Source organism: Triturus cristatus, chromosome 4_1 (genome assembly GCF_964204655.1).
Source record: "Triturus cristatus chromosome 4_1, aTriCri1.1, whole genome shotgun sequence".
Classification (NCBI taxonomy): domain Eukaryota; kingdom Metazoa; phylum Chordata; class Amphibia; order Caudata; family Salamandridae; genus Triturus; species Triturus cristatus.
In genome coordinates, this window is record NC_140585.1 from 567,595,586 (window position 1) to 567,621,850 (window position 26,265).

The following is a 26,265-nucleotide window of genomic DNA, read 5'->3' on the forward strand; positions in this document are numbered from 1 at the left end:
AAAAACAATTATTCAAATCCATGTACTTACAATAATAAAATATTTAATTCAAAAGGAATAGTGATGTTGCATTTTTTAATTGCATTGTACTGCTTTTAAAATAAAAAAGCAATTCATTAATATTGTCACAAAAATATTTTCAATATTTTTTTAATCTTTAATATACTTCAAAACGTTTGCCTATACTTCACCATAGGGAGATCTTTGCCCTGATTGTTGAGGTCTCCACCAAGTGTGCCGGGCATAAAATGTGGTCATAAAGTCCCAAATGGTAGCAACTTTACAGTTGTATATGATGTTTTACTGTCTCCATTTCCTCTTTCAGGAAGTTGAGACACATAAGTCCATACTTTTAAGTAATTTTAAACTCAGAAATTGTGAATAGCCAAACATAATAAAGTTACTCAAAAGTGTAAGATTAAACTTAAACATTTGGATTTACTTGAGAATAGTTTCTGATATATCTAAAACTGTAAATTGGTTGTTTTGGGAGATTTGACAATCTTAGCTCCAGATTCATTTTGTCATATGTTGAAGCACCCTTTGTGCTGTAGCTGATGCCTATGTCTGGTATAAGTAAAGCATTATAGGGATGCTTTGCAGATTTTTTTTGTCATTTGAAATGGAGCATTTATTGTCTGATTATCGTGTAATCTAACTGCCTTGCCAATATTGAGCCACATGACCAATTGGTGCATGTGTTTGCTTTATAAGTCTTGGCGTTCCCTAGGATGTGACAGATGTTATTAAATATGTAGAACTAGAAATATAAGTTCCATAAGGGTTCAACCAGTTAATTCAGACATTCTTATGTACTGATTTTATATTTGGGAAACAGTTTGAATGCATCTCTATCTAAGTTTGAAATTTAGGGCCTCATTACGATGGTTGAGGGAACACCACCGACAGGTTGTCAGTGACGGTCCCTTGGCCATTGCAACAGGGTTCTCCGTCCACCATATTACAATGGTTTCTGGACAGGTGGCGGTCGGAAACACCGACTGCCACAGTCCCGACATGCAGTCTTTATCCGACCGCCTTTCAGACCTCCCTCTAGTCCCAGAATGGCGCCAGTGGCTGCCAGGCACCACTATAGGGATTACATTATCTTTTCCAGCCGGTTGTTCTGTGGCTGTCAAACCGCAGCAAAACTGCAGGCGGAAACGGATTTGGGGGCCCATATAAGGCCCCCCGAACCCCATGGGCCATGGACATAGGCACTGGGAGCTCTACATTGTGTGGTAAGCACTGCATGGTGCCTGCTAGTAGTGAATGGATATGTGTGGAGTGTCTGTTTTGTCTTGCAGTGGATGCTGCAGAGTGCAGCACTGCCGCAATACAAAACATGGGCAATGCGACATCATAATATGCCCTGTGGGACCGCCACCTTGTAGGTGGGTGGTCCCAAATATGATTGGATTGTAGAGGGACGAATGTCCATTAGCCATCCGAATGACCCCCTAAGTTTCTTGCACTAGTTAGTCTTATTATTATTTTTTAGAATGTATGTGAATATATTTATTTGTAAGAGGAAACCTTTGCCATAGTAGAATGTAGTAAAAACATAGAACTAAGGAACATTAAATTGAACGTCCAGACAAAATGTAAAGAAATCCGCATCTGTTCATATTTTTTAATGTACATGTATGTGTACTTATTACCGATGTTGGATAACAGTCTCTAAGTAATGCCAATTGTCAATGCTTTATTGCAACTGGAGTATTCAAAACATAGACACTTATTAAGGACTCATTTTATTTTTTATCAATTTTTAAGTAAATCAATTTTGAAGTAATATGTGTTGATCTGTGTGTGAAAAGTTCTTCCAGTTATACATTAAGTGTATATTGTAAGCCAAAGCAGAGTTTTCTTGTTGTATAAGTGCAAAGCTGTATTATTGTCTTTGTAAGGTTGCAACATCATGTAACGGATTGCCATAATATTTTCCAACCCAATGTGAGTGTGGGACTCAAACTACGTCTAAACAATGATGGCTCAATAAGTCTGCAGTATGAAAATTATTTCCATTTTTATGTATCTTATTACTATTACAGTTTCTCATATATTATGTTTGAATGATTAAATAAATGTGTATCCGTTCGCCTATGCTACAACACCATCACCTTAGATATTAAATGACTGACCAATTTTGCAAACTACCATGACAAGAAATATATTGTTGTCTTATCCTACAAAATATATACAGTGTGAATGAATATTTATTTTAAAGCAATAAGAATCAAGTATGACTTTTCAATTCTATACAATTTGTTATGTTATTGTGATTTCTAAAGTGCACGAATACCAAACTGTGTCTTGGCGCAAGCAGTCCTGAGTAAACGATATAGCCCTATTACAGATCTAAAGATTATTGATCATAGAGCGAAGTTGAAAATAACATTTACTTATGAAAATAAATGACATTTTTCTCAAAGCGTAACGTGCCAATGCTGGCACGCAGCATACATGGTTACTTACAGCCTTCGTAAATGTCTGTTGGAATATGCACTGCCGCATGTTGGTAAGATGTTTGTCTTCGAAAAACAGGGTCTTCTTGCAACAATGGTTTAATCCGTTGACTCCCAGAGTTACTTTCATTCCTTTCAGGCTGGGCATTAAAAATAATAAGAGAGACAATTGTAATTGAATAAGCAAAATTTTATTTTGCAGATTGAGCAGCGAGTCACAGTAAAATGCAATGTTGAATCTACTGGGTAATCAGGAAAACAAGGTGTGTTATCGCCTCAAACACTGAAAAATCATCCTGAAAATATAGGGAATGACTTATGACTGTAAGGGCAATGAAATTATCAGTTGAATCTAGAGAATTGTATTTTTGAGGTATAAGTACACATTAAATAATTTATTAACGCATGCATCTTCAAATAATTTTAAGTCACTGCCTTGAAACTCGGAATGTTTAACCTTGCAGTTTACTTGATTGTCTATAGTTTTATGTATTCAAACCCATAATACAAACTTGTGTTGCATTTACTCAAGAAATATTCGATCAGTGCCCGTTTTCATTCTCTCAAAAGACATGCACCTTTGGATAAGTTAAGGTCTAATATATTGGTGAACTCAGGTTTTTGGTGTAATAGTCTAAACATGACTTTTTGGAAACTAGGAAATAACAAAATATTAATATAAGCAGAGTCACTAATAAAGGTGACTATGGCCCAAGCACACAACCCATATTTATTTGAGAATTGGCAAAACTCTGAGTGAAAGTCCACACAATAAGTGGCAAGAAAGAGGTAATAACACAAGAGAAAACAACAGCAACTGAATTCCTCAAACACAAAGGATTGCCATAGGTAGCTGCCACCTTAGCCAACAGCTCCAGCAAATCCTCCTCTGATTTATTGCAAAGTCCAGACCCAGTTAGAGGCAATCTTGGAAGCAAACTGGTGAATATAGACAAGAACTAAAAGGCATGTATTGTTCTAAACTGAAACATATCAGGATTAAAGCAAAAACTAAAGTGCAATGATTGGATCGCTTTCATTATGAAACAAATATCTTGTTTCAGGAGATGTGGACCAATGTCGATACATTAATGAATAGCTTTATAAAATTTTTTGTAATGTCAAGTAAAAAAATGGAGATCTTAGGGGGGCTTAGTGATCTCAGTTTTCTTGGCTATCCGCATTACATCTAACTGGGACTTCAGCAGAAAGGTACAACACGTTGTCTTGTGTTCTGTGCTAGAGAAAAATATCCCATAATGACGAATCTGAAGCTAGTAGTAGCAAACTATAGAGCAAGTCAGAAGACCTGCACTAAGTGTGTAATTCTCATCTGTTGCTATTTAAATACAAGATCCAGCCTAAGAATAGCAGAAAAAGGAGTACACAAGGCAGAAAGCAGCATGTGGAGATTGCCTCATGCAAACAAAGTGGAAAAAAACGCTCACGGCGAGGGGGACAGTTTACCACTTCGATAACAACCTGAACTGTCTGCTCATTCAACAGGCGAACCAGGTCTGATTCTCCCGTCAGAAACTCGTACGCCTCAGGCAACAGATATAGCCTCATTGCCTAATTAATAATGAAGCATGGCATTCAGAAAATAATATTACTTTTGAATCAAGATAAAAAGCGACCAAGACCCACTGGTACTCCACCAAATTTGTTATGCTCTAAATCAGACCTCTTCTATCATCAATTACTGAGTGCGCCTAAAAAAAAGGATCCTGAAACAACTCAAAGGGCTGCAAGGTGGTGCCCTGGATATTTTGAAGTCATAGTGTCACACATAAGTAAGCCTACAGAGCATTAGTTTAAGAAGAGCCACAAGCAGCTGAGTCAAGAAGGGAGAAGGCCTGTGGAAGGACTTGAAATGAAATTGAAGACATACTTTATAACAACAAAGAAACCCGCAAGTCATACAAAATTTGCATTACATAATAATGTCATAATATAATTTAGTGGTTTGATAAAGAGTGCAGATAAAACAATGGACCGATCTAGAATGCTAAGGCAATCAGGGACACCTCCTCCGTTAAGGTGAAGGAGGGTCGCCACACTAACCAAATTTCCCCCTGACATGGAAAAATGAAATGGTAATAAACTTCATTTTTTACCTTTTTTTCCATATCCCATCCAGAGCCGAGCATTGGGACGAGGGGCGGGGCTTTCTGGTTTCTGCTGCTGCCACTCAGGCAGCAGCAGAAAGCAGTGAAAGCCAGGGCACTTAAGTTTAAACTGTGCAGGTGTTTTTGGCTGGCTGTCTCTTGACCAAGCAGCCAGACATGCACAATTTAAACCTCTCTAACTCAGTTGAGTTAAAGACAGCATAGGGCTCCAGTGCCCTCAGGAGTGGCGAGAGAGGTCGCGCCCTCCAATCCTGGTGCTGCTTTCATGCTTCCTGGTCCCACACTGGAGCCTGCCTTCCTGGACCCGAGAAGGAAGGACACAGCACCAGGATCAAAGGTAAGTGCATTTTTAAAAATGTATTAATAACTTTATTGTGTTCCCCCAACCCCACTACCCTCCTTACATGCCAGCCGCCACTGAAGGCAATGACATTTGAGATCTACTGGAGAGAAAGCTCTTCAAAGGATTAGTAAAGTATATATTTGCCTAATTAACTCAAAACAAAGCAGCCTTAGAGCACAGTCTGGATAACGTGAGGGCAGCACTTGCTGAGAAAGGAACCAGGAGAATTTATGAAAAGACTTTTTAGGAATTGGAAGACCCTCCTGCAGATTTCGAATTTGGAGTTCCAGACAATGAGTATTCGAGATATTTCTGAGCAGTATACAGGAGGAACGATGGTAAGGACAGAAGGTGCCTTGACAAGGAGGGAGTAGCTAACATGAAAGGGATCGGCGCTCCAGCAAATTATACCACAAGTTCCAGCTATATATTGAGGTGTTGGGAACAGAATATTTATATCAATTAACCATAGATGAGGTTGCTACTGTTATCTACAAAGAAAAGACAAAATTAATGACCCTATATCTCATCGGGTTACAATGGATATCTATCAGGTAGGAGGGTATATATGGGCCCAATCCCCAGGATGTTTTACAATGAAGCTTACAACTCTGGATATGACCCTCCTCCTTTAAATCTGCAACTGTAATATCTATCTATCTATGTATCTACCTATCTATCTATCTATCTATCTATCTATCTATCTATCTATCTATCTATCTATCTATCTATCTATCTATCTATCTATCTATATATATTACCTACTGGCGGTCGCCAGTAGGTAGTTATAGTTAGGACCACGTTTCCATAGGAAATCCGCAACATTCTATTTTGAATAACTTTTACGCCGGTCGACGAATCCTCGCGAATTTTTCAAAATAGGTGGGGCGCTACGCTCCGCTCCTACCCTGAAAGTCTCGGGGGGATTCGTCAAGCGGGGGCTGAGATAAAAGGGGGGTCCCAAAACGCGTTTTTCCCATGCATTTTTCCATAGGACCTTTAGACACAGCTACAGCCCGAACGGCTGAACAGAATTACTTGAAATTTTGCAGAGAGGTAGTCCTCAGGTCAAGGAAGTGCCTTTTGTAGGTTTGGTGTAAATCTGTTCAGGAGATTCTGAGAAAATAGCCTTTAAATCAATATATATATCTGTGACAGCTTACGGTGCGCTTACGGTGCGCTTACCGTACGCGTACGGTGACGTGCGCGAGTGCGATTCTGATTGGCTCTTAGATCTTAGTAAACATTCGAATCGGCCGAAACCAGGGAGCGGCGGCCGCCATTTTCTCTCTCGCACTCTGAGTGGGGCAGCATAAATGAAGCCCAAAAATGTGTAAAGGGGCAGTATATTGAGATAATAATCACCCAGCAGTGATATACGGGCCCCCAAACCACCCCCCAAGGGCAAAAAAAAAATGTTTTTTTTTCTTCGAAAAATCGCCGATTACGCTTACCGTACGCGTACGGTAAAAATGTTCTTAAAAAAAAAAAATTATCCACCCCATCCCCACCCCATGTGCAAATGGTGCCCGAAGGGCACCATTTGTGCATGGCATAGCAAACCAATGAAAATAATAAGCAAAACATTTCACAACGATGCGCATAATATGTCCCCCATGTGCGCACGGTGCGCGAAGCGCATCGTGCGTACATGGCCCATCCCGCATAATGTGGGCACACGGTGCGCGCAGCGCACCGCGTGACCACTGTGCGTGCATGGCACTAACTGCGTAAAGTGGGCGCTATAGTTAGGAATTAGCATTTAAAAAACCTTGCAAATTCACTGAAAAAACCATAGGTTTCACACATGTTATAGTTAGCTGTACATTTTACTGATAAAAAACCAATGAAATTCCCCCGTTATAGTTACTGTAGGCAACTATGACTCACGCGACCGTAATCCTCTGCTGATGACATATGTGTCTTTATGAAAAAAAAATATTTGTAATATATGTATAGCTAAAATTTAATGGAAGAAGACATGGGCAAATAAGTGTCTAAATACAGTATTAGCATCAGCAGAGGATTACGGTCGCGTGAGTTATAGTTGCCTACAGTAACTATAACGGGGGAATTTCATTGGTTTTTTATCAGTAAAATGTACAGCTAACTATAACATGTGTGAAACCTATGGTTTTTCAGTGAATATATATATATACATATATATATATATATATATATATATATGTATATATATATATATAAGGTGCATTGATTCCAGCAAACCCACTGTGGATGTTGAATTTTGAACATTAACTGGATTTTGTGCCAGCTCACTGAAGCAATACTAACTGTCACTACAGATCCCATAATGCTGTGAAAGCGCCCATGCCCACTGGGGCGGGAGATCGTACTTTTTGTAGAGGCATGAAAGGCTTGCAATATCCGGCCAAAAGCCTCTGAGGAAGTGCAAAATCACGAAACACATCAGGCTAAAAGACTTGCAATGGATCATTTGGTCTCTTATGCTGCAGCCTTCTTTTGAATAAAGCAACACTTACCTGATTGAGGGCTCTTTCCGTTGGGGTAACTCTTTGGTTTTTTATTTTGAACGGCTGACTTTACACATAATAAACAGTAATAATATTTATCTGATTAGTGGCACGATCAGTACTATATTATAACGATAATACAAACAGAGAAAGTGAATATTGAGAGTGCAACACTCCTAACTTCTACCCTAAAAGATATAGACTAGAATTCCATGCTTAAATTAGATAAAGACAAGAGCTATTTAAAGTGCATAATGCAAATAGCAGCAGTTCGTTATTAAAATACCATACTGAGCTAGTATTAAAGCCTTATATACATCATATAGACCTTCGAATGATTAGCAGCAGTTCTTAAATAAAGTGCTTATTATTTAGGCCTTAAGTAAAGAAGTCAGGAAGTATCTTAATTCTTTTATTTCATAAATAGAGACGCATCAAAATATTTATAGTGCATAGTGCTAATAGCAGCAGCACTTAAAAAAAATGTCATGCAAAAGCTATTTACAGTGCAAAATGCCAAATAGCAGCAGTTCTTAAATAAAGTGCATGATACTTAATCTCTATTTTATTTGCCTTACTCCTCTACTATCTCAAGCGTAATGCTAATATACCTAATCTATCCCGCCTTATTTCAAAATGGGAGGGTTGGGGACTCTGGAATACCTTGCCTTTTATGCTCCTTCTCTTTCCCTCTCAGCCTGATCGGAGTACTCCTGCCAGATAGCTCTAAATCTTTTGGTTGCTTCTACCCGTTTCGCATAGGCCTCCTCAAACTTAAAAGTTCTGTTCATTTTATTAAGCCAGGGGTCGATCCTGGATTTCTTATCTGTTTTCAATTTTGTAGGACTAGTGATCTTGTGACAGCTATGGCAATTAGTATAAAATACTACTGATGTTTAGTTAACCCTTTCACCTCCCCTGAAGTGCCAAATAAAACCAGCATAACCGACTGTTGAATTCTCAGAGACAGTGTTGAGGAGATCTTAGCAAAAACCTCATCCTAAAAAAGTCGTAGCTTATTGCATTCATAGAAAATATGTACCCATCCGCCCTCCTCCTGGATATTACATCTAAAGCAATGGTTTGGGTTTGTTTGTGGGATACATCTTATGCAATTTCAGGGAGCTATAGTAGGCAAGCCATCTAGATAAAAAAATCATCCTCTTGTAATTAGCCCCTCTGATTGCTTTTTTTGCTAACTCATTAAGTTGTTGCCATTCCCATATATTAAACGTACAACCAGTCTCTGAATAGATTTTTTGAAATTCTATTGTCAGAATTTCTTCTGAATGTGCCTTTTGATGCAATAGCTGGTACCAGCCTCCTACCCCCAACAATTTTTTTCGCCATTTGCCTGACAATTTGCTCTGGCATCTTATTCAATGTTACATAATTGATTTTAAGAAAGTTAATTAACTGATAAAAGCTCAGAGAGAGGGCTGTTGTTAAAGAAATAGCTTGTAATCGGACTGTTTCCCAAGTTATTAAAGTCTCATGATTAAAGAAATTTCCAAGCCGATTAAAGCCTAATTCTTGCCACTGTTGATAAAGGCCTCTAGATAATATAAGACCACCTACTGCACAGTCCTCAATAGGAGTAAAAGCTTGAAATACTGGAATATCTTGTAATTTTAAAAAAAGCTGCATTCTTTCTATTAATGTTAAGATTACTTTGTATCTGGTCCTTTTAGGCAATTTTGCCAGCCGTAAGAAATTCGGGAGCCTTATTGCACTCTCTTTCAGCATCTGCACCAAGATAAAATGATCAAATACTGAATTTTCCGCACCCAATTGTGCAAACAAATTTACTAATGATGCCTGGTAATATGTTGGAAAATGTGGTAAAGCGAAACCGCCTGAAGCTACATCCAATTGTAGTGTGGCAAATTTCACTCCGGATGTTTGTTATTCCAGACACATTTCCGAAATATTTGAACTAATTCCTTAAAATAAGAGCTCAGAATTTTCAAAGGAAGATTGCTAAAAAGAAATAAAAACAGTGGGAGTATTGACATCTTAATCATCGAGATCCGTCCTATTAGTGATAGATTAAGCAGAGTCCATTTATCCAATACATTTTGCACTTTTGTGAGCATTCTGTTATAGTTCAAGGGGAACAGTTGACTAAAATCCTGTGTAACGTATATCCCCAAATATCTAATTGGATGTGGTGGTCTTATGGTGATAGATGCAGGAATCTCCGCTGAAGTGGAGTTAAATAAAAGGATTTCGTTTTTTGCTTTATTTACTTTATACCCCCCACCTGCGTAAATTTCTGTATTTCATCTAGTGCATTTTGCACATTGGAATCCCCAGCTTTAAGATATAAAATAATATCATCTGCATAGAGTTTGACTTTTGCCATCCCGTCAATCGGAGGCAAAATCATCAAACTCTTCCGTATCTTAACAGTTAAAGGTTCAATAAATAAAGAAAACAAAAGGGGGGATAGAGGACAACCTTGGCGTGTACCTTGCTTAATTTTTACCCTACCAGCCTCTTCTCCATTTACGACAACTTTGGCCTCCGCACAACTATAAAGTTCTTTTAACATTCATAAAAAATGTGACAGAAACCCAAATGTATCCAAAATAAAGAATAAAGCACTCCAATCTACTAGATCAAAGGCCTTTTCAGCATACATCATCATGATCACCGCATCCATCTTATTAGTGGAAAAATAGTCAATGGCTTGTGCTAAGCAATATCTATTAACTGCCATCAATCGCCCCGGGATAAAACCATTTTGGTCCTCATATACCACCCGTTGTACACATGGGACTATTCTTTTTGCCCAGATCTTCATAAATAATTTATAATCCGTATTTGATGGACTAATTGGGCGGTAGGAATTAGGATCACAGGGATCTTTATCTTTTTTAAGAAAAATTACTAAAACCGATTCCTTAAAACTTTTCAGGATATCCAAACCCTCCTTTATCTGGTTAAACAATTTTCCCAGAAAAGGGAGAATTTCTTCACGAAATGCCTTAAAAACTTCCACTGGAATTCCATCTACACCACTCGCCTTAGCATTGGGCATACTTTTTAACACTGCTAAGATTTCTGTAGTCCCAATTGCGCTATTCAATATCTCAGAAGCTTGTGAGGGTATCTGGGGTAACTCCAAAAATTCAAAATAGTCCACCAAATCTGCTACGTCTACCCCCTGCGTTTCTGCATAAATTTGGTTAAAATGTGAAAGCAATATCTCAGAAATAACTTGTTGATCGTCAACTAATATACCAGTTGAGGGATTCTTAATTTGGGCAATTATTTGGGTTGCTTTCTGATTTTTTGTAGACCAAGCCAAGAATCTCCCAATCTGTTGACTTTCTTCATAAAGTTTCTGTTGATGAGCCCTACTCCCTGATATTTCTTTCAATAAAAAAAAATCCTTCAACTGTTCCTTTGCTTTAACGAATTCCTGCTGATGTATTCTAAAAGTGGACTCAGTACTATTTTTTAAATCAACATTTTGTCTTGCTTTCTCTACTTCTGTCTGTAATTCTTGAATCATTTCTTTTCTTTGTTTCTAGCCTTATATGATATTGTGTGACCTCTAAAGGTCGCTTAAATGCCTCCCATACCATAAACATGGATGCAGAATTTTCATTGTGCTGAAAAAACTCCTTTATATATATTTTGGTTTCTGCTATCCAGGTAGAATCTTGTAGTAGGGATTTATCGAATTGCCATCTAGGCCTGTTTTTCGGAGTAATTCTTATCCTTAATATAAATGAGACTAAGGAGTGGTCTGAAAAGGAGTTGGAAAGTATTTCTGTGAGCCCGTTTGCGAATATATTTATCTGCTAAAGAAAAATCCAATCGAGATGCTGATCTAAATCTAGCTGAGTAGCAGTAAACTGCTGAAGTCCGGGATGTCCCAACCTCCAGGGGTCTGATAAAGAAAAAGCTTCTGTTAATCTACTTATTAATTTTGTGGTTTTGGGCTTTAACTGACGCTTTGCCTTATTTGATGTATCCAATACCAAATTCTAGATAAAGTTAAGGTCCCCACCCAAAATTAGTACACCTTCCATTTGTGCTATCAACTGATAGATTTGCTCAAAGGCCACCGTGTCATCGTCTATTGGGCCATAATAATTAACCTGGTTCAGGACTGTTTTTTCTAACTTTACTTTTACCCAGATCCATCTCCCTTTACCATCCCGTCATACCTCTTTAACCTGACAACCCAGTGAATTAGAGAATAAAATCCCTACACCTCTTACTGCTAGATTGACAGATGAGAAGTAAACTTGCGTATATTTCTTAGGAAGGGATATTTTCGGGGTATTAGACCTAAAATGTGTTTCCTGTAGAAATATAATTTCTGGGGAAAGAGAATTAATCTAATTTAAACAAGCCGCACTTTTTCGTGGATTCAATAATCCATTAACATTACATGTATCTATTTTTATATTCTGCAATTTTGGTTCCATTTTTGATTCCATCCTAGATTTCCTCCTAACTCACTGATGGTTATTTTCATCACCAGATTCATCCTGCCTTTTTTTACACCCCTCAGGTGGATATCTCCTAGGTAATTCTGGTGCCACAATACCCTTATCCAAATGACTATACTGCTTTCTTGTAAATGTTTTCCCTTGCTAAACCCTTGCAACCCCCCACCCTGAACTCCCACCACAAAAACGCCCAGCAAAGGGGGAATTTCCCACCATAACCCCTGCCTTCTCCCAGGGGCTGCCCCCCAAACTGGGTGCCTTGTTGTTGCACCCTTTAGTGACCCTGGCCCCACCACCCCGCTCTTACTAGAAGCTAGAAGCTAGAGGAAAGAAAGCTTAGCTAACAATATCATGTAAACACTATTTGCTCACAGTGATTTTCTGTAGAAGCTCTTGAGCCTCTTCTAAATTTGCAAAAATATGGAATTTGCCTTGCACAAGAACACGTAATTTGACTGTTGGGCTATAGACGCCTGAGGTCCTTATGCCTTAAACAAATATAGAAGATTCACAAATTCCATTCGCCGGCGGGATGCGGTAGCGGACATGTCGGAAAAGATACAACAGCTAGGTACTTCTCGAGTTGAGATCTGTCGCATTTGGATAGCCTGAGACAATACCCGCTCCTTAATTCTAAAATCTGCAAAATTAACAAGAATAGTTCTGGGTAATGTCGAATTCGGAAATGGCTGGGCTGGAACTCTGTGTGCTCTTGTAATAGTTAGATCTCCAGAGAAGCCCAGAAGAACACCGTTTTTAATAAATGTCTCCACCCACTGAAGCATTTGTGCCTCCTCGCAGCCTTCTAGCACCCCCACCAGTCGCAGATTTGAATGCCAGGAGTGATTCTCCAATTCCTCAATTTTGGTCTCCAAACTAAGCTTTTGTATTTTAGCCAAGTCCACTTGTTGCTGAATCATCGTCATCTGATCCTCAAGATGGGATATTCTTGACTCAGCTTCCTGCAACCTTCCCAGAAAATTGACTACAGCTTCTTCAATTTTTGCCAACCGATGGTGCAGGGCCGCAATCTCATTTGCTTGAGTCATTTTAATTTCACGAATCTCATCTAAAATAAGGTTTAACATTGATTTAATATCACATTGAAAGCTGGCCCCATCCAATTGTGAGGTCCCAGATGGTTCTGCACCACCTGCCTGTGTTCGATCTTGATCTTCTGCTTCCGTGGTTTTTTCCAGCAGTGAGGTCAAGGGAAGGGGCTGCCCACTCCTCAGATCCTTTTTTAACTGATTTTGCTGATTAGATGGTGAGACTGATAGTGAGCTAGTGGCTGTTTGAATATCCAGTGAACCTTCAATTTGTAATCCTGCCACTGGCTGTGGTACTTGCTGGAATGTTTGCTCTGGTTCAACTTCTTGAAATGGTTCATCACGGAGGGTCTGAGCAGATACAAGAGGTATAGTCTCCAGTACAGGGAGTTTAACAGAACATCTTTCGGAAGTCGTGGATTTGTTTCTGAAACCTTTAGTTACGAATCTACTAGCGTATATACGAGACACAATGGATGTACTTCATAAATTGCAAGATCTAGTTTGGGATGAAAGTTTTGTAACTTTTGATGTCGTAGGGCTGTACACGTGCATTACAAATCAAAAAGGTCAGCAAGCGTTAAATCACTATTTAGGACAAAGAAGTGCGATTTTAAGAAACCACTCCAAAATGTTGATAGATATGAGTTCATTAATTTTACTGAATAATTTTTTCATCTTTGAAGGAGAATGGTTTTAACAAATAAGAGGCACGGCTATGGGCTCCAGGTTTGCTCCCTCGTATGCCAACCTATGTATGGGTTGGTTTGAAAGGGAGCATGCCTCGAGCAGAAGAGCGACCTTATGGATGGATCAAATAGTTTTCTGGGTTATGTTTTATTGATGGTGTTTTGGTCATCTGGACAGGATCAGATACAGAATTGAGAGACTACCACCAGTTTTTGAACAATAATGATTTTAATGTAACACTAACATTGAGCCATCATCCGAGCAGGATTGAGTTTTTAGATATTGAACTGTTCATAGTCGAAAATCAGGTTCACAGTCAATTATTCAGAAAAAAACAGCAACTAATTCTATTTTAAGAGTGGACAGCTCCCACCCCGCCTCAGTAGTGAAAGGTATCCCCTATGGGGAAATGATTCGTATTCGGAGAAACTGCAGCGGGGACACAGAATTTAAATTAGAATTAGATGCATTACAATGTAGATTGGAAAATAGAGGCTACCCTATAAGTAGCCTTGTACAGGCACGACATCGAATTGAAAAGGTAAAAAGGGAAGATACATTGATTCAAAAAACGAGCCATCAGAATACAGACCGTGTGGCATTTATTACCACATATAATGCACACCAAAATCAGATTTTTAAGATCCTAAATAAGAATTGGAATTTGCTGAAGGGGGTACTGGGCTTGCTCAGTGTGATTTCTGACAAACCTAAAATGACATATAGAAGAAGTGCTACTATTGGAAATCTTGTTACTAGAAACTATGTGGAACCTATCAGGTCAGAAGGTACTAATTGGCTGACAAGCCAAGCCAAAGGTTTCTTCACATGTGGCAATTGTAACATATGTGATTTAGGCATTAATCGTATTAAAACATTTAGCTATAACACTAAGAAATGTCATCATATAAATGAATTCATCAATTGTAATAGTGCGGGTGTAATATATGTTTTAATATATGAGTGCACAAAAATATACATAGGTAGCACTAAACGTATCTTGAAACTCAGAATGCAAGAGCATAGAAGAGCTATATTAAACAGAGATACAAATTCACCCTTGTATCAACATGAGAAGCAGGATCACGAACATAGTGGTAGTTTTAAGTTTCATGGTTTACAGAAAATCCCACCTAAAATGAGAGGAGGGGATTGGGAACTAGAACTGAAACAGCAAGAGGCAAAATGGATTAGTAGATGTAGGGCCACGATCCTTGGCCTTAACAGTGACAAAAAATTACATTATTTTTTATAGTTGTCATTAATCATTATGACAAAATAAATTCACTTACAGTATTTGCATGCAATCATAGGTTGGTAACAATGTATTGAGAAATCGCATATTTTTGAATTATTTTTATGGAAATATAGGAAATTGAATTAATTTTCTCTTACATAGCAGAAGTTAATTATTAAGAAAATGTATTCAATATCAAAATGTAACGGAATAATATTCTTGTGTAGTATGAGCATTTTGTGATATTGTGTTACAAAAATGTATTGTATTGTACATTGTTTTTGAAATGGCTCACAAATAGATTGTTCTTGTTAAATGATATATACAATCAGTTTTATTATATTCTTGTATTTCGATTCAAAGGCACCGTTATGAATTAACAAACTAAGAATTAGGACTTTAAATGTTTTGTCTGCTTTTCTCAGTAGCAGGTTTGAACACGTGGTATTGGGATTGCTCGGGTTTATAATCTGAGTATCTCTTCCTTGGGCTAATTGGGTTTACAACAGTAATGGAATGTGTTCATGGACTAATTCTAACTAGCACGTTGATAATAGACGTGTTCTCTTCTTTGACTCCTCCCAACTATAAATCTCCTCTCCCTTAAATATAAATAGACACCCCTTTTTTCAATAAACTTTTCCAATTTATAATCTTCCTTTCACCCCATTATATTTCTTCTTTTTTTGAATTATAAAAGGGGATATTGAGGGTTTGTGTGTTTTTGCTGTTCCTTCCGGGTAGCAGAATCAAACCCGTGAGGTTGGTGATGCTGGTTTATTGAATAGGACGCTTTAACCGATGGACTAACACGGATCATGTTAACAGCATGATTTGTTGTTTGCCTCAACTTGATGCTGATCAAATATCAATGACCACCATTGGCTTAAGGGACAACCAGTGGGAGTCAGGCTTTTTGTCAGATGGCATTTTCTAGCCAATAGCAACGAGTTTTACAGCTACTGGCTTATGCAGAGAAGATACAGTTTATTTAAATGAGGAATAGAATAACCATTTTTTCGATTGGCTACCATATACTTCACGGACCAGAGAGGGAACAGTTTATTTAAATGAGGAATAGAAAAACCATCTTTTCGATTGGCTACCATATATTTCGCATTAAAACAGGGATTGGATAATGGGAGGTATTTAAGATGTTAGCTTTGACCGCACGGTTGCAGCAGGATTTATCGGGCCACGCTGACAATGGCGGTTAACTACTACTGTTACTGAGGTGGGTGCTAGCACAAATGGGGGTCTACGAGGTGACTTTGCCTCGTATATTTTGGAAAATTTTGTTTGGGTGCCTGCAGTGATTTTCCAGGCTGTATTCAGCTATTTTACTCCTCCCAACCATAAATGTCCTCTCCCTTAAATACATATTTTTTCTTTTAAATACATGCCCCTTTTTTCAATAAACTTTTCCAACTTACAATCTTCCTTTCACCACAATATATTTCTTCTTTTTATATATATATTTTTGCATTATAAAAGATATTGAGGGTTGGTGTGTTTTTGCTGTTCCTTCCAGGTAGCAGAATCGAACCCGTGAGGTTGATGAATTTTGGTTACTGAATAGGGTTCTTTAACCGATGGACTAACTCGGATCATCTTAATAGCATGATGTGTTGTTTGCCTTTAGCTTGATGCTGATAAATCTCAATGACCACCATTGGCTTAAGGGCCAACCAGTGGGAGTCAGGCCTTTTGTCAGAGGGCATTTTCTAGCCATTAGCAACGAGTTTTACAGCTACTGGCTTACGCAGAGAGGGAACAGTTTATTTAAATGAGGAATAGAATAACCATCTTTGGAATTGCACTCAAATTTAGTTATAAGTTAACGTACAGTTTTGAATAATCTATTACTATTCAGAAATATTACCACTAAAATGCTTTATATGTTTATTTTTAAGAATTTCACATCATAGAAAGATTTTAATAAGAACGCTTGCTTGAAAAATAGACGCGCAAATATAACAGAGATTAAATAGGTAAGAATTATTTAATTTAGATTATCAAATGCAACCAAATTGGTCTAACTTGACCAAAGTCTTAACATTTTCTATGTTTTCTTCTTTTTTCCCCCTTTATCTTAGATGAAACTCCTCTAAGAGTACTAGCACACTCAAAATTAAATTCAGGCGGTGCATTTGAACTTTTTAACGTGGAGATTCATCGTAAATTACTAAGGTACAAATTTAGTTCTAATTTAAAAGTGATTATCGGTTCTTAAACCCCTGTTGACCTTAAAATTAAGACTTATGTGATTGCCATAATTGATTAGATATATAATTCTGTTCTAATTTATGGTAATTGGGATTTGTGTTAACTGTACGGGAATGCATTATCATTGGATATAGGCCTATCTCTATTGTATTAAGAATATAGAAATGTGTCTAGGTGATGAACTATTAGTAATTTAAAGATGCTTAATACATTGAAAATAATCCAAAACTACATTGTTTGAAATACAGTACCTCTATTTTATACTGGCACAACATTAGAATGGATATAGGCAGAGTTATACTTTTATCAAGATCATGTTTTTTTGAAATTTCAATTGAATAGTTATATTTGTTTTTTCTATTATTTCAGCCCTGATGACGTCTTTTTACGACGAAACGCATTGGCTGAATTAAGTATCGCAACAAAGAATGATCTGATATATTCAACAAAGCTGCAAGTCTTTAATTTGACAAATCGAATGACCATTTCTAAGAAAAAACATGATTCGAATTAGAATAAAGAAGAATGGATCTACATTATGAACTATCTGCCTAATAACTTCTTTCGTTTTGAAGATTTGATTCTAATATAGACATTATTGTATTTAAATTGTGTTGCTCCTTCTTCTTGTAATTAAGGATACGAGAGGTATGAGAGGTATTTAGAAAGAGGGGATATTCCTTCGCTTTTATTAGATTCATGCCGGTCATTTCTTCCCTTGCGGAATCTTGATTTTGACCTATTTCTGTCTCAACCGGGGCTCTTACCACCTGATCATCTTCCTGAATAGTGGGCACCCTGGGCGGTGGGCTGCCCTGTACCAGGTCTACTCCCTCAGCTGTGGGATTTTCTTTTATTTTGCCTGTGCTTGTGACCTCGGCCAATACCAGGGGTGTGTCCTTACTGGTTCTGCTCTCGAGCTCACCCTCCTCATCCTCAGAGCTCGATCTTCTAGCTGAGCCCTGACGCGCTCTCAGCAGGCGTTCCGCCCCTAATGTTGACATGGTTGTCTTACTTTGGGTTGACCGGGTCTTAAATTTTTGCCCACCCCTTGTATCTACGTGGTTTAACCCATTGGGGAGCTTCCAATGTTTCCCCATATTGAAATCGCTTTCCTTGTCGACCACAGAACTGTAGTTACTTAAGATTTTTTTAGATGCACTAGTATCTCTAACTAAATAGTGTCTGGAGGCACAGTAAGCCTTAGTCTCCAGCACAGAATATAACCTTTTTTCAGCAGACACAATGTCTCCAAGGTTGTATAATTTTGCAGAAGGTCAAAAAAAAAAGAATTTCTCTGTCCGTTTGTTCTCCTCCCCTCAATTCATCCCACTCTTTCTGTTCCTGTTTCAATTAAGTCCCATGTATCTCATACCCTCTCACCACTCATACAATACAAGCTTTTTACAATACCTTCACTTTCCGGAATTTTTTAAACAAAGTCTGTCAATAAGGAAGAATTCAGCTTTTTCTTTTCCTGCTTGTCCTCGATTAGATTCATGCGTAGTACTCGACAGCCAGCTACCAGAAGTCAGCAGTCAGCAGCCCGGTCTAATCTTCAAACGCCAAGCTTTATTTACAATCTGCAGCTGTCTCCCATTGTAAGAGCATGATTGTCAGAGCTCTTGAACTGGCTTTATGCACACCACAACCTTATCCTTGACCTTGCCCTTGAACAGGGCATTGAAATCCGACCGTGTTTCAATGCCGTAATGGGGCCCACAGCCCAGCCAGAGACTGAAAGCCCTCTCTCCTCCGGAACGGATCAACAAGCAGGTACGAGTGGCGCCTCCATTGCAGAGGGAGTGGCCATGGGTCACCTGAGGCTACTCGCAGGCGTGTTTCGTGGTAGCTTGCATCCTCCTTGCGGGAGATCGTACTTATTGTAGAGGCATGAAAGGCTTGCAATATCCGGTCAAGAAGCCTCTGAGGAAGTGCAAGATCACGAAACGCGTCAGGCTACAAGACTTGCAATGGATCATTTGGTCTCTGATGCTTCAGCCTTCATTTGAATAAAGCAACACTTACCTGATTGAGGGCTCTTTCCATTGGGGTAACTCTTTGGTTTTGTGTATATATATATATATATATATATATATATGATTCTCTGTGTGAGCGCTGTCATGTGATCAAGGCAGAGGAGCTGCCGAAAGGCGTCATGGCGGAGTGTTACTTGCAATAAAAACAAGTTAAGCACTTAACTGGGTCCACTCTCGTTTTGTTCCAGTACAGCGGAGTTGAAAGGCGAGCTTCCTTCATATATTCACCGGCTTTGGCCTTTCCCGGTGCAGTGGACCCCTCCCCTCGAGTTGGCTCAGTGGATGGTAAAGTCGCTACTCCGGTGTCAGCTGACTATCCTCGAGGCTTCGAGGACGCTAGCAACCCGGAAGTGAACTGATTAGAGTCTGGCAATGGAAACACGGAGCCCCCTGCGGAAAACAGCGGTTGAGAAGTTTCCTGGGACGAGTGAGGATAGCGTCGACCCGAACATCTCGAGTGGAGTGGACTCGGAGGAGTTGTGTCCAGCGAGGAGGCGGCGGCGCTACCAGCAGCCCGAGGACCAGGTACAGAACCGCGTTTATACAAGCCACAGGCGGGGAGGTGTTCACCCGGGGAGCCTGCCTCTAGGAACATTTAAACAAGAGGCGTAGGCATTAATCCGGGGCATATTGTGACATTAGCAGTGCAAGTACAACATGTCTGCCGCAGCGCTACGCAACAGGGAATCGGCTGCAGAGGGGATGTTTTCGGACTCACCTTCAACATCACAGTCCCCAAATATCAGTGGATTAATAATGAAACAAGTAGAGAGCAAGGCTTAAAAGAAAAATACTGCATTTTGGAAAAACTTATGCGGCAAGAACAAGAAAAGTGGTGGGAATCAAAATCATTGCAGGGGTATTTGGACGTGGGCAGGATACCGAGGGGATTGCGTATTATGATTGCTCCAAGTTACGACACTCCGAACCCCCAAATTATGGCTGAATGGGCAGAGACAAATTTGGAATCATCAAGAAAACTGGTCCAAATCCTGGTCAAATATGCCGTGATTGACCGTGGGGTTTTACAAACAAAAATAGATGCCCTTGAATTGGAAATAAACGCTATGGGGGATTCCCAGCAGAAATCCAAATTACATGAGGACATGGTGATTAGACTTGGCAAAGAAGAGGATAAGATCAAACAGCGAAAATCATTTAAATTCCAAAGAGACAAAGATGATTACGCAAGTGGGCAGATTTTCACTTTTGCACGTAAATTTGATGCATACAGATCAGCAGCAGCAAGTCAATATGGGCCAGCACATAAATCCGCTTCCGCATCATATAGTCGTGATGAAACACCCACAGCGTCCGATTTGAGCTCAGCAGTAGAGAGCGAGTCAGAAGCAGAAGGAAGAGCGGAGCGGGTACAATTTAATGCCATTAAACCTACTCTTGGTGAGGAGTTAGATTATATGAGAAGGAGCAGAAGGGAAACATTGCGGCCGCGCAACCAACCGGCAAAAAACGACGAACAGCGTCCCGAAGACAAAGGAGAAAAGCAGCAAGGGGCCGCCTGTTACAACAAACGTCCAAACAAGGGAAGAGGCCGACGGGGGGGATGGAAGAGCAGATAGAAAGTAATAAATCATCCACAACACCAAAGGCCAAAACTATAATCAATCTGGCTGACATAAATCTGACACAGGCCGAGGAGCAATTATTATCTTTAGGATTGTCATATTGTCCCGAGTCAAATTTTGATTATCCTACGACTCGGGCGGATATTTACAAATTTATCCGTAAACTGAAATTAAAAAAGTTTCATGAATTAAAATCCCGATCATCCAAAGATGAAAAGGGAGGTATGGCAATAAGTACAGGGGGAAAATGTGAGCTCTTGGTGGCAGATCTTGAGGCCTTACAAAATTGGCAAGAATTGGCAAAGAAGTCAGATACATCTATAAGAGAACCTAGCCTCAGCCCTCTTTCACAATTGGCCAACATTGATCAGTCAATAGAACTTAATATCAATGCCAAACCGACTACTCCATTTAAGACAAAATCTAAATTTACTCCCATCATGCCTCAAGATTCTATTGATGTTTTTAATGAACAGGTTGTGGCACAAATAAAGAAATTGAATACAACCATCAACAAACAAAAAAGGGAAATGACAAATCATGAAAGAAAGTACAACCAGCTGATTATGAAATTAAAAAAAGAGAACAATGTAGTGATCATAAACTCCGACAAAGGGGGAAATATCGTGCTATGGCCAATAAAGGAGTACTTAGAGGAAGCTTACTCTCAATTAAATGATGCCCAATGCTATCCTAGAAGTACCCTTTTGAAATATAAATCTGTGCAGAATCAATTCTATTCAAAACTATTGGCATGGAAAAGTATGGGCCTCCTCAATATGGAAGAATACAAATATTTAAAGACAGAACATCCGATAACGCCATCTATGTACTTTATTCCCAAGGTCCATAAAAACATTGGAAAACCTCCTGGAAGACCAATAATAGCGTCTAACAATGGGTTATTAGAGAATATGTCGCGCTACATTGATTTTTTCCTTCAAGAACATGTTAAAAAACTGAATTCATTCATGCAGGATACCTGGGATTTTATTAGGAAAATTGCTGACATTCAGTGGCATGAGGGATGCCATCTCTTGGCCCTAGATGTATCCTCGCTGTACACGTGCATCAAGAATCAGGATGGATTAAAAGCGGTTGAGTACTTCTTAGCAAACAGCCCACTTAAATACGCACAACATAACAAGATGTTAATGGATATGTTAATATTTTGTTTGGAGAACAATATGTTTATGTTCAAACATCAAATGTTCCAGCAAATTCAAGGTGTTGCTATGGGGGCCAGCTTCTCCCCCAGCTATGCCTGCCTTTTTATGGGCTGGTTGGAGGAGCTGGTCCTCACAAGAACATACGAGCAGACATATAAGAACAATGTTGTATGCTGGCTAAGCTACATAGACGATTTGTTTATTGTGTGGCAAGGAACACAAAAGGAGGCCCATGATTTTGTTGATCAGTTGAATGATAATGATGTGATCCTTCATTTCACTTTTAATATCAGTGACACGAGTACAGCCTTTTTAGATGTACATGTCAACATAATTAACAATAAAATGACCACTTCTCTACATCGTAAGGAAACAGCAGGCAACATATTATTACACGCATCAAGTGCACATCCTCCGCATCTAATACATAGCATTCCCTACGGGGAGATGCTTCATATTCGAAGAATTTGCAGTGAGGAATATGATTTTAATATAAAACAGGAAGAGTGCAAACAGCGGTTTCTGGATACCAATGCAACCATTGAAACCGCAATGGTCAAATCTAGAAGCCGCCCGAGACAAGAAATTATGCAGGATAACAAAAAATCCCCCAAGTCAGAGGCGGTCAAGAGGGATAGAGTAGCAGAGCCTACAAGACTCATTCTTACCTACTCCAGACAAGAACAACAGCTTAGAGCTATAATAAGAAAAAATTGGCCAATCGTACACTATGATCCAGTAATTGGCACACTTTTGCCTAAACAACCAGCTATCACTTACAGAAGAGCAGCCACTATGGCCAATGCGCTGGTCAAGAAAAACCCTGAAGAATATGAGTGAGTAGGATGGCTAGTAGCTAGAAAAGGATTTTTTAAATGCTCTACTTGTAAGGCATGTAAATATGCCTCAAATAGAACTACATACCAGACCGCTTTTAGTGATAGGACATGTGACATAAAACAACATCTGACTTGTCGGACTGATTACGCTGTATATGTTTTACAATGCTCTTGTGACCTATTATACATAGGCAGTACCAAATTACATGTCCACAAGCACATATTACAGCATATCAGGGCTATTACCAATAATGACCCTAGTTATCCCGTCGCAAGGCACTTTAAAATACATCATGACAATAGCTTGCAACATCTGCAATACTATGTCATTGATGCGGTACCACCACAAGGCAGAGGCGGTGATCGATTCGAGATTTAAAATTAAGGCGCGTTGAAACACGATACATTCTTGAGGTCGACACAAAACAGCCAGGGGGTCTTAATACAAGTGATTAGGTCTGTGACATGAGAATTAGCTTAAAGTCATTTTGTGTACATATATATTTTTTTCAAAAGAATATTGTTCATATACTTTTTCTGCACATGCACTTTATCTCCAGCACCGGTTCTTTAATTATTTACATTTGTATTGGGTACACTGTTAGATTTTATGTTTTGCATACAGGGTCTAAATTCATTTAATAGACATCGATTCAAAACATGATGCCTCCCGCATTTATGCTGCTATGTTGTTAGGATTGATCCTAATCAGATTATATGTATAACGTAAATGCAGAGGAGCTACGGGACTCTAGGCATTGAAACGCAATATGCATTTAAGCAATTAATTTTCTCTGCATCATGTATTGATTTGTACATATATTTTTTCCATGTCTATTGAAACATGTGACCTGGCATTTGCACTTTAAAAATGGTGATTCTCCGTGTGAGCGCTGTCATGTGATCAAGGCAGAGGAGCTACCGAAACGCGTCATGGCGGAGTGTTACTTGCAATAAAAACAAGTTAAGCACTTAACTGGGTCCACTCTCGTTTTGTTCCAGTACAGCGGAGTTGAAAGGCGAGCTTCCTTCATATATGTATATATATATATATATATTATTTACTGGCGGTCGCCAGTAGATAGTTATAGTTAGGACCGTGTTTCCATAGGAAATCCGCAACATTCTATTTGGAATAACTTTGGCGCCGGTTGACGAATCCTCGCGAAATTTTCAAATTAGGCGGGGCGCTCCGCTCCTACCCTGAAAGTCTCAGGGGGATTCATCAAGCGACGGCTGAGAAAAAAGGGGGGTCCCAAAATGCGTTTTCCCCATGCAATTTTCCATAGGGACCTTTAGTCCAAGGTACAGCCCGAACAGCTGAACAGAATTACTTGAAATTTGGCAGAGAGGTAGTCCTCAGCTCAGGGATGTGCCTTTTGCATATATGGAGTCAATCTGTTCAGTAGTTCCTGAGAAAATTGCAGTTAAAAGCACATACATATCTACAGCCGCGCACAGTGCGCGCACCGTGCGAGCACCGTGCGCGCACCGTGCGAGCACCCTAACGTGCGCGAGCGTAATTCTGATTGGTGGTTACATGTTAGTCAACGTTCGAATCGGTCGAAATCAGGAAGTGTCGGCCGCCATTTTGTTTGTTTTCAGTGCGAGAGTGAAAAAGGAAGGTGGCGAACGTGAAAAGGGGGCAGGGTAGAGAGTTCCTGACCCCCTAGCCTTTGTCAGGGGGTCTCTGAAGGACCCCGAAGGCAGAAAAAAACATTGTAATTTTTTTTTTAAAACTCGCGGGGGTGCGCGCACGGTGAAAAACCAAAAAAATAAAAAAAAGTAAATTTTTTTTTTAATACGTAGTTTATTGTAAAATAAATATATAAAAAAAATAATAAATCATACATAACTTAGCATTTAAAAAACCGTACAAATTCACTGAAAAAACCATAGGTTTCACACACGTTATAGTTAGGAATTAGCATTTAAAAAACCTTGCAAATTAACTTAAAAAACCATAGGTTTCACACATGTTATAGTTAGGTGGATATTTCTCTCGTAAAAAACCAATGAAATTCCCCCGTTATAGTTAGTTCAGATAACTATAACTCGCGCGGCCACCCCTCTATCACAAGGATGATGTCATCAGTGATGTCATGAGTGATGCAACTGAGCATGTCATGAGTGATGTAATATGTGACGTCATCAGCAGTGGATTGCGGTCGCGCAAGTTATAGTTATCTGAACTAACTATAACGGGGGAATTTCATTGTTTTTTTACGAGAGAAATATCCACCTAACTATAACATGTGTGAAATCTATGGTTTTTTTAAGTGAATATATATATATATATATATATATATATATATATATATATATATATAAAAGGGAACCATTCAGATGTTGCCAACTGCTGTCTCATCTCTTTACTTTCCAGTAGCGGCCGGTATTGTCACGGGTGCGGGCAGGTGGGTGTGGAAGTTCATGCAGATGTGGGGGTGGGCGTGGAAGGGTTGCGCAGGGAGGGTGTGTCACACGGGGGTCCTAATGAGAAAATACAATTCAGGACCTACCTTTCCGCCAGGTCCCGCGTCTTCTCTGCTCCTGCTCTCCTGCTTCTGACAGGAACAGGAAGCAGGCAGCCAGGCTACCTCCCCTAAGCCAATCACAACGTGCATTGGTCTGGAATGTCATGACACAGTGCTCAGCCAGGGGCTAGAGGGCTGGGCATGTTCCCCATGCAGACTGCAATGCAGCATGCATGGAGAAGGGTAAAGTGCGCTTGACTGGTTTGAGCTGCCCGAGAGGGACGACCAAACAGTCTTTGAGCACTCAGGTTTTGGCAAACCACTCCTCCCCTGCCCTGCTCAGAGAGCAGAGGGGCCAAGCCTACCTGGCCACAAAGCAAACATAAAATGGTAATAACTAAAAGTTATTACCATTTTATATTTTGGCTTCTCACACTGCAAGAAAGCAGAGGGACGACACTCCTCCACCATAGTGGAGGAGCTTAAAAATTGAGCTGAGGGATACAATATACTGTGTGCAATCGAACCGGAGTTTAGAGCAGGTCTGAGAACCATCAGGAGGCTATGACATTCTACTTGAGATGAACAAAATACACTCAATTCAAGAAAGCTAATCAGTGTATGGGATATGCCGATATTAAGCCTGTTTTTGCTCTGTTGACAGGGACCTCCTATTAAATACACAGAAGGAACAAGGAATACAAAACAATTGTTCTGGGCTCTGGTGCAGCTGCAACAACACAACTCAGCAACGGTCAGATATGGAAAAGAAGGGGAATGCACCAAGGGGCTTTTCAAAGAATACCTGAGTCCCCTGGAGATTTGTATTAGTTCCACTTTCATTTAAATTTTACATAAATGACCTAGGTCACACCTATCAGACTTGAAATTAGATATGCCAAAATGGATGATAGAAAAATTCTATCATTTATTAATGATTCTGTGTTTCTAAACTCAACGAAAATGGCAATGAAATATGCATTAAAGAATTTTAGAACATAATGCCAAGGAAAGAAGCTCTTGATAAATGCAAATAAAACAAAGGGCCTCATTAC

The 26,265-nt window shown here is 39.3% G+C and overlaps 1 protein-coding gene across 8 annotated transcripts in view; it reads right to left on the minus strand.

Annotated features, from left to right (window-relative positions):
- The window catches only part of CACNA2D1 (calcium voltage-gated channel auxiliary subunit alpha2delta 1), a 1,735,709-nt gene that overhangs the window by 753,383 nt on the left and 956,061 nt on the right, over positions 1-26,265 (minus strand). For all 8 annotated transcript variants that reach the window (XM_085652892.1, XM_085652894.1, XM_085652893.1 and 5 more), the window contains exon 6: positions 2,479-2,608. In XM_085652892.1, the coding sequence (XP_085509018.1) occupies positions 2,479-2,608 (130 nt within the window). The remainder of the gene's footprint in view (positions 1-2,478; positions 2,609-26,265) is intronic.